This window comes from Alosa pseudoharengus, unplaced genomic scaffold (genome assembly GCF_046254945.1).
Source record: "Alosa pseudoharengus isolate Yale_2024_CS ecotype anadromous, Long Island Sound unplaced genomic scaffold, YU_APseudo_1.1 YU_APseudo_1.1_scf_11, whole genome shotgun sequence".
Classification (NCBI taxonomy): Eukaryota; Metazoa; Chordata; class Actinopteri; order Clupeiformes; family Clupeidae; genus Alosa; species Alosa pseudoharengus.
Genome location: NW_027468576.1, coordinates 14,320,853 through 14,335,782, shown reverse-complemented (window position 1 = coordinate 14,335,782; position 14,930 = coordinate 14,320,853). Strand labels below are relative to the sequence as shown.

Below are 14,930 nucleotides of genomic sequence, written 5' to 3'. Positions count from 1 at the left end.
GCTCCAGAATCAGGCTGCAGGGCTCCAGAATCAGGCTGCAGAACTCAAGAATCAGGCTGCAGAGCTCCAGAATCAGACTGCAGAGCTCCAGAATCAGGCTGCAGGGCTTCCGGTCGGCAGTCTCAGACATTTCACAGCTTTCAGAGCACATACACACACACACACACACACACACACACACACACACACACACACACACACACACACACACAAATGCATACATATGACGCACACATACTGTCCTACCAGCCACATTCACATACACAGGCATAGTCACACATAGACACACACTCACACACAGATCCGCCCCCGCTCACTCATACACACACACACACACACACACACACACACACACAGAGAAAGACTTAAACAGCCGAGGGAGTTTGGACCTGAATCAGATATTAGTAATGACAGCAGAGCTGCACATAAAGGAAGTGGGGAAGCATAATTGCGGTGGCCTTAAAGACAGAAAATATGCCGCTGCTTCGGAAGAGCCAGAGCTCAAGCCAAGGGTTTAATCTCTCTTCCGGCTAGAACAGGAGGTGCAGCCAAGGTGCCAAGTCGGACCTCCTGCCAACATCTTCTGTTTCCCTTTTTTTTTTTTTTTTGTCCGTCTCATTTAGGCTTAAGTTCCAGTGAGGCGAATTCAGGTTTCCAAATGGCCGTAATACTTCTGTTATGTGCAGCATATTTTTAACAACAATTCTAAAGTAAAGCGAGGCCTACAAATCCTGCTCATTGACAATGAAGGACACACAGCAGCTCCATCCGCTCTTTACACAGTATTCCTAAATCACTCCTATACTCTTTCTAAAACACTCCTCTGTATTTGTTGGATGCCCCCCCCCCCCAAAAAAATAAATAAATAAATAAAATGAAATAAAATAAACACAACAATATGGGGAGTGAAACTGAACAAGTCCTAATAACCTCTGACTAGTTCTACTTATTGTTAAGTTGCAATGTGAGCGCCAGCCAGGGGGGAGGGCACATCAGCAGGATCATTTAAAAGGTGGCTGTGACTACAGCGTGCGTCTGCCCTAATTCTTATGTAGTGGGGGCAATCATTTTACTGTAGGGGGCCGCCATGGCAAAATCAGTGTAGAGGGAACACCATCTTTTGCTCAATGCCATTTGCTGTTTGTTCAGTGCATAGAATTTCACTATGGAGAGCCCAGTGAAAGGCATCAGACCGGGTGGAGAAATACATTTTAGCACTGCATCATGCTGGGGAAATAAAATGCATGAAAGGCGTATCAGCGAGATTTAAATTGATCAGGGGGGGGGGGGTGCGTGTGTGTGTACACTTGTGTGTGTGTGTTTGCGAGTGGGGGTGTATCTGTGAGTGTAATGTGTGTGTGTGTTTTTGGAGGCGTGTGTGTCTGTATGTAGTATGTCATGAGCGTATACAGTACATGTGTGTTTATGTGTGTGCGTGTGTGTGTGCATGTGCGTGCCTGCATATGTGTCTGTGTGTGTGTGTGTGTGTGTGTGTGTGTGTGTGCGCGTGCGTGCGCGCACACGTTTGTGTTTGTGTGTGTAATGTCCAGTGCGACCCCCAGAAACTGTGGCACAAGCAGACCCACCAGAGCTCTGGCTCTGATCTGGCTGAGCTCTGGCTCTGATCTGGTTGGGCTCTGGCTGAGCTCTGGCTCTGATCCAGTCTGGCTCTGGCCCAGAGCCATTTGCCATCTGGTTAATTTCAGCCAGCAGTCGGCCAGCCGGGACCTCATCACTGGCAGGATGTCTGCTGCTCCCTTTCAGAAGATTGATGGATTGTGTTGGCACAGTGTCTCTTTACCAAGCAGTTTATGAGTCATTGTCATCATGGAGCTTTTTTAAAACTGTCATTTTGACACGCTGTCTATCGGAGAGAACTCTGAAAAATAATCTCGCTTTTTATTTCATATGCATGCCGATGAAGCTGAAAACTGGATTGATAGCAGTGATTTTGGAAATGAGATACTGAGAATGGCCTGTTGACGTTTTGTTGTTTTCAATGTTTTCAATGTTTTTCTCAGAGGATAATGCTTCCACTGCATTGTTTGTTCTTTTTTAAGCCAGAGGTTTTGGAGCAGATACACAATCTGAAAGAACTGTGGCTGGATAACAACTCAATACAGAGAATACCAGGGGTGAGTCCCTCTCCAATAACCAACATTACAGTACTGTACATAGCATGTGAATCTGTATCAAAAACAAATCACTTGACACTGAAAGAGAGGCTAGTCTGATGAAATGTTATATGACTGAAACCACTTTGTTAAGTGAAATAACACAGTTACAGTGAAAGCAAAAGTATGTTATGGATGCATCCTTTCTATTGTGATATATTCTATTGAAATGGGTCCATCATGACCAAGGGGTCTCTCTCTCATAGCATCTACACTGTAGTGATGTAGGATTTGTTAAACTCTTCGCTAGAGGATATCATTTGTGCAGTGCCTGGCCGTTTTCCGTTCATTAAGAGACATGCATTAGCTGTGTAGAAAATGCATAACAGACTTTGTGTGAGATTTTACTGTTTAAAGTTGTGACATGGACATCAACTATTGCAGTAACATTTTTGAGTGGAGATTAGTACTTGTTGTTATGTCATGACGTGGACAGCAGCCCTTCTAGTTGCATGTTTATAAAGTTACTAAGGAGAGACAGTTGCCTGCTGAGGCTGTAGGCTGCTGAGGCTATAGGCTGCTGAGGCTGTAAACTGCTGAGGCTGTAGACTGCTGAGGCTATAGGCTGCTGAGGCTATAGACTGCTGAGGCTGTAGACTGCTGCTAGCTGATTAGTTGAGTCACCTCCCATCTGCGGTGGTATCAGGCAGATGGGCTCACACACTTAAAGTACACACTTAAAGTACACACTTAAAGTACACACTTAAAAGCACACACTTAAAGTACACACTTAAAGCACTTAAAGTACACACTTAAATCACACACTTAAAGTACATACCTAAAGTACACACTTAAAGTACACACTGAAAGCACACACCTAAAGTAACACACCAAATCTATCAGTGAGTCACCACTATGGATTTATATCCCATCAGCCGGATGAGGGATGCTGAGAGACTATCGATAATAGTCAGCTATTTCTGTTAATTATTGTGTTAAGATGTTGCTGACGTTTTTTGCCAAACTTTGTTGCAGTGTGGTTTGAGCAATACTGTGCTTGGGAAAGATAAAACAACTTCTGTGTAAAGATTTCAGTCATCAATGAATTGCTTTTTAGCAAAAAAATGAAGCTTCTTGGAAAATGGTGGGATTTTGAGTACAGCTTTTGTGTACAGTGTTCACTGGGTAACACATAACAAGAACATCCTTTGTTATGATTGGATACGAAGCCTTAGCAACAGTATTATGATAGGATTATCTTTTTCAGTGTAAGAAAGGTATCCATGTTATTAAGTCATGCTTTTATTTTGTCAATAAAATATAACACAATCATTTTGGTGATGAGCCCCTTATTGTCTTGTGGTGTGCCTGTGTGTACAATAGATGGGAGATTCCCTGTTTCATGCACATTCTCCTCTTGTGTGTGTACAGTGCACGGGAGAGATTCCCTGTGTCATGCGTGTTTTGCTCCTGTGTGTGTAGTCTATAGGGAAGCTGCGGCAGCTCAGGTACTTGGACTTGGCCAAGAATAGGATCGAGGCTCTGGATGCGGACATCTCGGGCTGCGAGTCCTTAGAAGACCTCCTGCTGTCCTCCAACATGCTGCAGCAGCTGCCCGACTCTATAGGTGCGCAGAGGGAGTGTGTGTTTGTGTGTGTGTGTGTGTGTGAGAGAGAGAGAGAGAGAGAGAGAGAGAGAGGGAGGGAAGGAGTGGTGAGAGAGAGAGAAGAGGGTAGACACGCTGACTGTGTTTGGGACCTATCCCTGGGTCAGATTACTGTCATCTCATCAATACTGTGATGTTTGAGTGAAAAGAGAAAATCTGCAGTGAGTGGACATGTTTTTGGTGCTTCAGTAACTCATGTTACATGAATCAGCCCCCCTTTATATGAGTATACTTATTACAGTGGACTTACAGAATTATTATTATCATATTATATTTATATGAGTATACTCATTACAGTGGACAGAATTCATGAACAATAATCTGGACTTGCCGAGTGAGTACACAGTGCGTCACGCTAGTAACCCTATTTAAGAATACTAAATAAGTATACACAATAAATGAGCACACTATGCTTACTGATTGATTATCTGCATGATATCTGAGGTTTCTTAAAGTGTTGTCTTGAAGAGCATATTGCTAAAACCACGATTCATGCTTTGGAAAGGCTTTATCTGTGTACTAAAATGTGAATGAATGTGTGTCATATTCCAAATAAGCCAGGTTGTGCTTGTCATTGCTGTGTGTTTTTCTGCCACAGGAATGTTGAAAAAGCTGACAACGCTAAAAGTAGATGACAACCAGCTTACCTCACTGCCTAACAACATTGGAAGGTGAGCAAAAAAAAAAGGGTGCATTTTTTAAAATAAACTCCCCAAAGCAGCAATATTTTAAAACACCTCTTAAAATGATAATCTCTTTCCACCCAGCCACCACCAAACACACACACACACACACATACACACTCATCATAAGAAGCAGAATAGATTCTCTCTCCGATGTGTGAGCATGTTTAAGTAAGGTGTAGTGACTAGCTGTAAATGTGTGTGTTGCTGTTGTAATATGCTCCATGCTGGCCTCAGGGCTAGGTTAAGCATAATCTCATTAGAACATGCAGGGAACATGCGTTTACGTTGCAGTCACATTAAATTTGCCCCCCCCCCCCCCCCACACACACACACACACACACACAAACACTATGTACATATATATATATAGACCAGGTCAGGCCTTGAGGCAGCCACTCTGGGTCTCATCCAGGCAGGCCTGTGGATCTTCTATGTGTGTGTGTGCGCTTGTGTGTCTCACACCTCTGTGCTGTTGGTTCTTCTCACTTCGCGTGGCAAAATGCTGATTGGCAATACCGCAATTCACGATGAGAGAGGCGACAATGTACTTTGTCACCCTGTTAGGTGCTGTTAAGTAATTATTCCTCTTCCTTTGCCTAGCTCAGCATTGCAAAATCCATCGTATAATTACTTCTGGAGATAGCAGTTGATTTAAATGTTTAATAAAGATTTAAATGGTTACCTTTTTTAAAAAAATGCAAATAAAACAGAGCAATCTGATGACATTCACAGAGAAGTGAAAGACTGAGAAGTTTAATCAAGTTAAATGTCTTCAGATGAATAAGTCAGGTCCTGACAGACAGGGAGAGTGTGATCTCTCCTCAGAGATAGTGATGCCGCTATGACTACCACCACCATCTCCATGGTGACATGTCACTCACATTCTCCTCATGCCTGTGATTCTGTGCACCTTTTATGAATTCTTGGTTTGTCATTGGTCAAATTTTTTTTTGTGTGTGTGTGTCGTCCACACATGCGTCTAAAATGACCTACTTAGTGGACGCCCAAAATTAGGGTAAGTAGCCTCCGAACTGTTCCTGTGTTCTTATACTCCTGTTCTTGTCGACCACGAGCGTGTTTATTCAGACAAGCGCTCACCTTTGGTGTCTGTGGAGAATATACGCTGAAATTGACATGGCACAATGACGCCGTGCATATGGAGGGCCAGCTGGGTCCAAATGTTGGACTAATGACCCCATGGTGCGGACGGGAGAAAATGACCACACGGTGCGGACAGGAGAAATATGGAATATCTCTTTTTTTCCCCCCACTGTTCACGAAGGGATAAACACATTTTAGGATTTCCCCACAGAGATTGGAAAACATCTTGTCTCTGATGCGAGACACATTTTGGCACAGTTGAAGCGCTTGACTCAATAAACACTCTGGTCGTTTAGATGAATAAGTATAGCAGACTGGATGATGTGGCTTATATACTTGATCTTTTTTATTAGTACATAAGGATGAATCTGAAGGCTCTGAGCTAAAGTTTATGACTTTGAAAGCAGCTTGGAGGAATAAAGTTCTCAACACTAGATTGATTCTGCTATGGTCTCAGTTTTCATTGAAGAGACACCTAACATCATTCCACTGTCATTCCTTTCACCACATATTTGTTCATTTATTTGTAGTTGTTTGTTTCATTGTCCAAATATGGGTGTGATTGGGAATATCTTAAATCCCAGCCTTCTCTGAAACTTTACCTGTGTGCATTGCATCAAATATTACCACATCATTTATTAGTGTGAGAAACGCTTTTTACAAAGCCCTTGTTGCATTGCATGTGTATAGCATTACCTACAGAGTAACACATGAGTTAGCAGTGCTTATCAGCACTCTGGTGTTGTGTGCTTATAAATCTGTAACCAAACTCCTAGCCATGACTCATGGCATAGCAGTGATGACCTCACCAGCTCGGGTTTGAATATCAAACCTACTATTGCGAGACTGTGTCACTTTGGATAAAAGAGTCTGCTAAATATCAGTCACTTTACTTTGCCTTGTGAACTATACTCTTAACTGTAACCATAGCTTGATAATAAGGTATCGGCGTGATATCAGTGAACATCATTCAGAACATACATGTAATGATACAGTTACATTGTAATAGGGGCTGTGTAATGTAAATGCAGTCTTAGGGTTTGTAGGTACTGTATGCATACATGTTTTGTGAAATGGAACTAATGTTTGTCTGTGTCACATCCTCACGGTAAGATAATATGATTGGTATATTTGTCGTAGTTTTGAATGTAACTGTTAAATGAGGTTTCAAACAATGTGATCTTTAAATAGATTACAGCGTCATAGTCTACAGCATCATATTAATCTCCGCTCCTTATCGGTGGCATCTCTCGTGTTCCTGTAGTTTGGCGCTCTTAGAGGAGTTTGACTGCAGCTGTAATGAACTGGAGTCGTTGCCTCCGACCATCGGCTACCTGACCAGCCTGCGCACGTTTGCGGCTGACGAGAACCTCCTGTCAGAACTGCCTAGGGAGGTGAGTACACGTTAAGAGTTATGCAAGTAAGGTTTGTAATATATCAATATGCATAATCAGACACACCTGTACATATTTATTGTATACATAAGTGTTTGTATGGAGGCCCATTTCGGTCACTTGAAGAAAAAAAAACGACCCCCAATTAAGTCTAGACTGAGATACTTAATTCACGTTTCTGTTTGTGGTAATTGTGGTAGAAGTGGGGTAAAGTAACTGGCCTTGGTTTGCTGTCTCTTTGAGAGCCCTGTGTGTGGTGTAGAGTTGCACTGATAGAGTGCAGGGCTGATAGTCTCCTCAGTGCGCTTGGTTATCGCTCATTAGGGCCTTGGCCTGGGCTCAGCTCCTGAGACAGCGGGGGGATGGTGGAGGGATAGCAGGGGGATGCTGGAGCCAGTCGGCCATTCAGCTGGCCAGCCAGCCAGCCGCACATCCTGCCAGCCAGGCTGCCACTCAGCCATCCAAGTGGGCACGGGTCCATGCTGTGACCATGCCTCATGCCACCCTGTGCCACCACACTCTCTCTGTCCTCTCTCTCTCTCTCTGTCTTGGTCTGCCTCTTTCTTTCTCTTTTCTTTCTTGCTCTTTCCCCTCTATTTATCTCTCTTTGTCTGTCTCTCCCTCTCTCTCCCCATCTGTCTCTCCCTCTACTCCTTTTCTTCCCTCTCTCTCTCTCTCTATCTCTCTCCTCACTCTCTCTTCCTCTATTTCTCTCTCTGTCCCTCTCTCTTTCTCTTTCTCCCTCTCTCTCTCCATCATTATCTCTTTATCCCTCTCTCTCTCTGCCCCTCCCTCTCTCTCTCTCTCTCTCTCTTTCTCTCTCTCTCTCTCTCTCTCTCTCTCTCTCTCTCTCTCTCTCTCTCTTTGTGTTATCTCCATCCTCCCCGTTCTCTCAGGCTCAGGACTGGCCCTTGTACAGCTCTCCGCATCTCCTCTCCTCTGCTTTCCTTTCATCCTCTCTTCTCCTCTCCACTCATCTCCTCTCCTCTATTCTACTCCTCTTCCCCTCTCTCTCTTCTCCTCTTCTCTCCTCCACTCTTCTCCTCTCCTCTCATCTCTCTCTCTTCTCCCCTCCTCTCCTGTCCTCTCTCTCTCTCTCCTCTCCTCTCCACTCGGTTGCCAGGGCTCTTATCAGGGCCAGCGCTGGAGCCACTAGCAGGAAGGACACCTCTGTTTAAGGCTGGCCACGGGCCTGATTGCCCCAGCCTTACATTCCGCCTCAGCGTTGGCTGTCCTCTCCTCTCTCCTCTCCTCTCCTATCCTTTCCTCCCATCTCCTCTCTCTCTCCTATCCCCTCCTCTTCCCTCCTCTTCTCTCACCTCCCCTACCCTCCTCTCCTCTCCTTTCCTCCCATCTCCTCTCTCTCTCCTCTTCCCTCCTCTTCTCTCACCTCCCCTACCCTCCTCTCCTCTTCTCTCCTCTCCTCTCCCCTACTCTCCCCTCCTCTCCTCGGTTGCCAGGGCTCTTATCCGGGCCTGCACCGGAGTGTCCAGCAGGAAGGACACCTCTGTTTAGTCCTGGCCACAGGCCTGATGCCTTAGCCTCAGATTCCGCCTCAGCGCCAGCCACCCTCTCCTCTCCCCTTGAAAGTAGCGGGCGAGTCCAGCTCTCTTTATCTAAGCTCCATAATTCAGGTTCTTGGACAGGAAGGGTGTGTGTGTGTTTTTGTTCACTGTGACAGTGAAATATGATGTGATGTCCTCTTGCTTTTCATTGGATGATGGATCACTCACTGCTTTGTGATGCTACTTGGGACAGTCATGAGCCCAATCCTGTCCAGTGAGTGTGTGTGCGCACGTGTGTGTGTGTGTGTGTGTGTGTGTGAGCTGGCAGATGGTCCTCAGTACTGTTTTCTTCAGCATATGTTTGCATATGAGTGTGTGTGTTTGTTTCTGTGTGTGTGTGTGTGTGTGTGTGTGTGTGTGTGTGTGTGTGTGTGTGTGTGTGTGTGTGTGTGTGTGTGTACATATGCATATGTTTGTGCTAATTTTAGTTCCGTGTGTATCATCTCTTCTCTCCTGTGTCAGATTGGCAACTGCAGGAATGTGACAGTCATGTCTTTGCGCTCCAATAAGTTGGAGTTTCTGCCTGATGAGATCGGCCAGATGACGAAACTCCGCGTTCTCAATCTGAGCGACAATAGGTAGGCAACACCTGATGCTTCCCTCTGGGCTCGTTTGCTCTGGTCTGTCACAGCATAATGTCTGGACCCTCTTTCGTTTCAGTAGTAGTGACCTGTAGGCCTTAATCCATGATTTATCTTTTTTTTTCTTTTTTTTTTTTTAAAAGCCTCATGGTACCACACAATGATCCACATGGGATGCACACGCGGGTTAATGTGTTCTCGTCACGGAACGGTGGATCTAGCCTCTCGCTCTGTTCCAGAAGTTTCCGTGTTTCTGTTTTGGAAGCGCTGTTAATTCCTCTAAAGGGGACCCATTTGTGGGCCGTCCAGGTGGTTGCCGTGGAGGCCGGGCTGTGTGTTGTTGTTTTTCCTGATGGGCGCATTAGGAGAGTGGCGGCGGTGGCGACGCGCTGCATTAGTGAGCACTTCCTCATTGCCCACGACTAATTAAGGAGCCTATTTATGAGATGTTTAGATGCTCTGGCTGTGATTAAGAGCATTGGAGGTAATTAAGATGCACTTAACATGGATGCCATTAAGACTGCCTTGACTCTGTGGGCACTTCTGACAGAGGGAAATGGGCAGAGAGGTCACACCAGCCCTACTTAATCGACCGCCCACCTTTGCAGCTCATTTAACTTCCTTTATTGACATGTTTTGCATTCATTTATTTCTATCTCAAGAGTTTGTTTTATGGGGCAGGGTATTATGAGGCTTTTAGTTACCACTGTTGTGTTAGGGTTGGTAAATATGTGGGTGGATGTGGTCTCCTTAGTGAAATAGAGGGCTCTGGAGAGGAAGAGGCCCTATCAGGAGCAGGGCCTCTTGAAGGAAAGGACCACCTGAAGGAAAACACAGTGGATCAGGCTCAGTCAAGGGTCTGTCTGCTCACGTGCCTGATTGAAATGATTACCTAACAGTCCAGCTAATCTTCGCAGTTAAGGCCAATTTATAAGTGCTGCTTGACAAAATATCTGCAATTTCTGTCTGCTGGGGTCTCATAGAGATTGTCACATACATCGTTTGAGATCTATTTTGTGTTTCCGTGGTCATGGTGTGTCTATTTATTTTAGTTTCACACTGAATGTCCAAGTTGTTATAGAAACTAGTTGATGTTCTATTTGACAATTTGTCACTGGCGCTGGACTATCAAAGTCTACAGCTCCACGACATCTGTTGGCAGCACTTCGTTTTGTCGAGCGACACTTGTCGCCTGGACTATAAATTGGCCTTTACACACATACAGTACTCACACTCACACACAGGCCCTAACATACCTACACACACAGACACAAACCCTCTCACAAAACAACGTGTCTCAAAACAGACACACACGCACACACTCATGCACACACTCTCTCACACACCTCTCAAATGTCATCCCCTGCATCTCTTGATAATATCTGGAAGTTTCCCCTCGTCCCATTAATAATGGAAGGTGGCCCTGGTGTGGAGAGAGATGAAGAGGACAAAAGCCTCTTTGTAGCCCAGACATGACACGTCCTCATCCACATACTGCAGAACCTCAATGTTTTTCAAATTAGAACTCGGTGATCTCATATCTCTATAAGATGAACAAACCTCCGTGTGATAAAACAAATGGCCTTGAAGCCCTTTGGCTGAGCGGACGGTGATTACTGTGTGTGTGTGTGATTACAGGATGTAGATAATGCAATTAGTGGAGGATGTTGAGTTTAGATCATTTCTGAGAGTTGGCCTGCCCTAAGGACAGAGAGACAGACAGAGAGAGAGAGAGAGAGAGAGAGAGAGAGAGAGAGAGAGAGAGAGAGAAAGATTTTACATCGGCTTCTTTACACAAACAGGACAGTATTGACACAAATTGATTCACTTTATGTGCCATGAACAGTTTCTGCTGATTTCCATACTGTGCAGTGTGAAATGCTTACATATTCAAACATTTCCATCATTTTGTCTCATCTTGTCATTTTTCAACAGGTTGAAAAATCTACCGTTCACTTTCACTAAACTTAAAGATCTTGCTGCACTCTGGCTCTCAGACAATCAGGTATGAAGGAGGACTGTCAATTAGTTACTTAGCTACTTATTCATTTGACTGACACTTTTATCCAAAGTGACTTACATATGTCAATTATTACAAGGGCCAGTCTCCCTAGAGCAACTTGGAGTTAAGTGCCTTGCTCAAGGGCACAAATGAACCCACAACTTTTCTGGTTCCTGCATGATAGCCTAGGTCCTTACACTACCATTGTTTGTCATATTGTAAAAATGTATGGGGATTCCTGTAACTCTGTTCATATACAATAATACACCGAGTAAACTGATATTACTGGTACACAGAATGTTATGATATCAGAGGGTCTAAATTAAACATCATGACGCTGTCTTATGTGATACTGTACATATTTCACATTGAGGAAATGAGATATGCCTGTGATATTGATGACTGTGACCCATGACTCTATGACCTTGACCTTTGACCTGTGTGTTTGACCCTTGCAGTCGAAGGCCCTGATACCTCTGCAGACAGAGGCCCACCCCGAGACTAAGCAGAGGGTCCTCACCAACTACATGTTTCCCCAGCAACCGCGACATGAAGAGGGTAAACTGATTATACCAGATTATAATCCGCCCAGACTACCCATTTGTTAACATCTAAATTACATAAATGATACAATGTTTTATTAGTTTAATTTCTCTTGCTTTCTTGCTCTGAGGTCGGCTATCTTATCTGTGCTAGAACATTGCTGTTCAATCTCTCATGCTAACGGATGATAACCTGGACATTGTAATAAACCTGCTTGTGCCGTTCCCCAGACTACCAGTCGGACAGCGACAGCTTCAACCCCACGCTGTGGGAGGAGCAGAGGCAGCAGCGCATGACCGTGGCCTTTGAGTTCGAGGAGAAGAAGGAAGAGGAGGACAATTCAGGAAAAGTGAAGGTTTCCCGCCCTCTCTATAGGATCAGCTGCTTAGGGGCAGCACACACAGGCCATCCACTTATTTACTATTACTTATTTACGTATTTACTCATTTACTTATTTACTAAAGACTCAATCAAAGCTAGTGTCAATATGTTAAAGCTGAGGAGCTCTTTTTTTTACAGGTGAATGGATTTTTTTTTTTTTTTTAAATCTGTGTGCAATTTGAATACAACTATGACAATGAACAATTATGTCAGTGAAAACCATGTGCAGCCAGCATTTTAATGTTACAGTATATTCAGCAACCCTTACAACTGGAGCATCATGCACAAAGCCAAGAAGTGCTGTGTCATTTTTACTCTGTAAAATACCCTGTTGGAGAATGTTCAGAGTGGAGTTTTTTTCTATTCTTAGGAAAATACAATGCCCATGGACATTTGGCTGAACTATAATTGGCGAGATATGAGAAAATATTCATATCCGTTGTGGCTAAATCTATTGCTATTGTCTTGTTGTATGTGTGTGGTTTGTGTGTGCATATGTGTATGTGTTTGCGTGTGTGTGTGTGTGTGTGTATGTATGTGTGTGCGCCTGTGTGTGTGTGCGCGTGTATGTGTGTGTGTGTGTATGTATGTATGCGTGTGTTTGTGTGTATGGATGTATGATTGCACATGTGTGTGTGTGTGTGTGGGTGTGTGCGTGTGTGTACGTTCCTGCTCAGGTGGAGATTAACCTGAAGCGCTACCCCACCCCCTACCCCGAGGACCTGAAGAACATGGTGAAGTCTGTGCAGAACCTGGTGGGCAAGACGCCCCACCCACTGGCCACTGACAAGTGCTCATCTGGTACCAACATGGAGCACCACAACGCCGACAAATACGACCCGCCATGGCCCATGCCGCCCAAAGAGGTACGGCACCACTTAAAGTGGCTACTCTTAAAGAGGCCACCTGTTCACTGTTCACATGGCAGGGTTTCCTCACTTTCCCACATTCATAGCACATGGAAGCACATGTGACACTAAAAGAGCCTAGACGGTCTACCAGGACATGTGACAGTGGAAAGTGGACACTAAAAGAGCCTAGACAGTCTACCAGGACATGTGACAGTGAAAAGTGGACACTAAAAGAGCCTAGACAGTCTACCAGGACATGTGAGCATGATTTTCTGACTGAGAGGCTGCACTGTGTCGAATGACAACTTTTCCCTCTTTGTGACTGAAGTCTTATTCATTAAGAAGATTCATTAAGATTCATTATTCCACATAGTTATATAGACATTGCGCTAGTAATTTATCAGTACCAACTGTTGCCGACATCATGTCACAGGCAGATACAGTGTGTGTTTCAGGTTTTTGAAATGAGACCAGTTTCAAGCGTTTGATTTCTCACCTAGTACCACATACCACATTCCAAGTCTTCATCCTCAAGGTACAGCATAGATGTAGAGATATATATACATATGCTATATATCTATATATATTGTGGCCTTGTCTCCTATGGCAGGTGACAGATAGAGAAATGAAAGAGTTCCAGCAGGCTCAGCTGACCGATCAGAGTGCCATCATGAACTCCGCCATCGATATCCCAAAGCGTAAAGACAAGGAGGACCTAACAGAGAGCTCAGAAGTAAGGCCCAGAACTCTCTCCGTCCGCCGTCTGTACCGGAGGTTCCCCTCCTTGTCTAATGTGGAACTGTCTAGAACTCAGTAGATGCCATGTTGTTTAAGAGAAGGACCTTAGAGTAGAATTAAACTCCATGTCTGTGATGCTGTTGAAGTAAGAGTCAATGCGATGTTGGTTTGAGGAGGACCCAGCTGTAGACCTTTGCTGTCTAAAGTCTGAGAGGGTGCCAGTGTGTGGAGGACCTAACACAAACCTTAGTCAGGAGCCCTGATCTTTGCCCTGAGTCTGTCGAAGTTGTAACTCCAGGCTAAATAGATATGCTGGTTGGTGAATGGAGAACCCAACAGGCAGGATAGAAGTAAACCCAGTCTTTTTCTTTGGAGTCTGTAGACTGTAGCGGATGTTACATCAAATCTAATCTGCTGTAGAAGACACCAGAAGAATAGAGGAGCCATTCCATCAGCTAGAGGAGACGCCATTTTAGTTTATCCTCCTCGTCTCATCTTTATTTGAAGACAGTGTGAGATATCTTCCTCCGTGTTTGCTGAGGGCTTGATTGCTTAAATGAGTGTAGCTAAATGTGTTCTTGCCTCGCCATGCCTTGTACTGGAAAAGGTCTTTCAAGGATAAGCTCTGAATAGAGGACAAACGCCAAAGCCGATCAGTCAATAAAGTTTAGCGTCTGTGTTTTTGACTGTCTGCCAGATAGGAGAGTTTAAGAGGGTAAGATAAAAAATTTAAACGCCTGCTATTAGCTGCCGCTTTGGAGCAAGGGGGATAGTTTTCAAAGGTTAGCGTATTGAAAAGCAGGGCTTTGGACGTGAAACCTGCAGAGATCAGGAGCGGCTTTCATCTCAGTGTCCCTGGATTTACCCCCCGCCCCTCCCCACACCCCCACCCCCCACGTCCTCACCTCTCACTTGTGTCCTGATGCCAGCTGCCACGGCATTGTTTATTAGGAGACAGGATCATAAAAGAGTCATTAGCCTCCTTTGTGCTGGTGAAGCAGTGGATGACGCTTCAAATCATCTCCACAAATGCTAATGGCCCAGCAGAAATGTCATCTCTTGGCTGGAAGGGGCAGCTGAAATGTGGAATAAGCAGCCCCTTTTTAACTAAAGGGGTGCTTGAAATTTTTCTGGCCCATAATTGAGTGTCTGTGCAATTTGTGAATTCTTTTATCTCCAAGCAGAGTAGCTATTAAACGTGGTCCTGCGCTGGGCTCCAAATAGGGTCCGGCAGTGGTGAGGGTGTTGAGGAAACAGACGGAAAGGTCAGCAGGAAATGTCAATGGTATGCATGAGTATTCTGAGAGG

The 14,930-nt window shown here is 44.6% G+C and overlaps 1 protein-coding gene across 1 annotated transcript in view; it reads left to right on the top strand.

Moving 5' to 3' along the window:
- Positions 1-14,930, top strand: part of lrrc7 (leucine rich repeat containing 7) — a 106,238-nt gene that overhangs the window by 68,729 nt on the left and 22,579 nt on the right. Inside the window, exons 8-17 of the mRNA XM_076278078.1 lie at positions 2,061-2,135; positions 3,597-3,741; positions 4,379-4,451; positions 6,832-6,961; positions 8,989-9,104; positions 11,043-11,112; positions 11,568-11,667; positions 11,883-12,001; positions 12,711-12,899; positions 13,495-13,617. Of these exons, the coding sequence (XP_076134193.1) occupies positions 2,061-2,135; positions 3,597-3,741; positions 4,379-4,451; positions 6,832-6,961; positions 8,989-9,104; positions 11,043-11,112; positions 11,568-11,667; positions 11,883-12,001; positions 12,711-12,899; positions 13,495-13,617 (1,140 nt within the window). The remainder of the gene's footprint in view (positions 1-2,060; positions 2,136-3,596; positions 3,742-4,378; positions 4,452-6,831; positions 6,962-8,988; positions 9,105-11,042; positions 11,113-11,567; positions 11,668-11,882; positions 12,002-12,710; positions 12,900-13,494; positions 13,618-14,930) is intronic.